The sequence below is a fragment of the Cyprinodon variegatus genome, unplaced genomic scaffold (genome assembly GCF_000732505.1).
Source record: "Cyprinodon variegatus isolate N-32 unplaced genomic scaffold, C_variegatus-1.0 Scaffold1760, whole genome shotgun sequence".
NCBI lineage: Eukaryota > Metazoa > Chordata > Actinopteri > Cyprinodontiformes > Cyprinodontidae > Cyprinodon > Cyprinodon variegatus.
Window position 1 is genome coordinate 47823 of NW_015152213.1, and position 912 is coordinate 48734.

At 45.0% G+C, this 912-nt stretch overlaps 1 protein-coding gene across 1 annotated transcript in view; it reads right to left on the reverse strand.

The window, feature by feature from the left end:
* The window catches only part of LOC107104482 (zinc finger FYVE domain-containing protein 16-like), a 42980-nt gene that overhangs the window by 3875 nt on the left and 38193 nt on the right, over nt 1–912 (reverse strand). The window contains exons 14-15 of the mRNA XM_015404480.1: nt 672–777; nt 413–589 (exon numbers count right to left, since the gene is read on the reverse strand). Coding sequence (XP_015259966.1) covers nt 413–589; nt 672–777 — 283 coding nt within the window. The remainder of the gene's footprint in view (nt 1–412; nt 590–671; nt 778–912) is intronic.

The window sequence follows — 912 nt, forward strand, 5'->3', positions numbered from 1 at the left end:
ATGCATCCATGTTTATACATTGACTTTTCAAATAAAAAAAAAATCAATTTTAAAATCTAAAGAGTTTTTTTAAGCAGAGAACAACAATCGCTCCATTTTTTTATATAGACCTTATTCACATATTTGAACCGAATTGATTGTTTGTTTTGCTTTCTTTTTCCTGTCTTAATGTTGGCAGTGGGCTTTATGCTGCCCTGCAAGGCTTTAAACCTGGGTTTGAATGGAGACTAAGCCATTCTAAAGCACATATCAAGGAGCTCATTCTGAGCCTGGATCCATATTTATTTCTGATTCTGTTGTGTTCAATATTGGTGTCTAAATAAATACAGAGAGAGGTACCTCTGTGTATTTTCATGGGGTCACAGGCTGAAATGTTCACAGCAAACTAGCTGAGCTCTGTTTTAGTTTTTACCATGTCAGCCTGGGTGGAGACGCGAAGCCACAGCGAGTTGATCCCACTTGAGGTAAGAACCGAGAGGTGAGGAGCCAGAGCGCTGCATGTTGCCAAGGCGATCTCCTTCTGAAAGCCGCTGCAGGACGACAGCACCGCCGCCAGGCTGCAGTCAGGAGACTTCAGCTGGTAGAACACCTGCAGAGATCGGCCGCCGTCACACAGACGCAGAGCAGGAGGCGGAGCCTGTCTGCTTCAGAAACGGGAACAAAGAACTCACCTCGGTGCATCTAATGGTGCGGCTGTGCGACTCAAACTCTGTGTCCTGCTCCATCCTCACGCTGGGGACGCCGTCCAGGGGTCTCCCATCAACTCCACTGGTTTTACTGGAACAGCAGCAAAGATGATAAGAGCATCAAATAAAAGCTACAGACACAATTTGAACAGTTGCTTTGAGTAAAACTTGCTTATTGAAAATTTAAAAAGCCCCTTTAACCAGGGGTCTTCAACGTTTTCCAGAC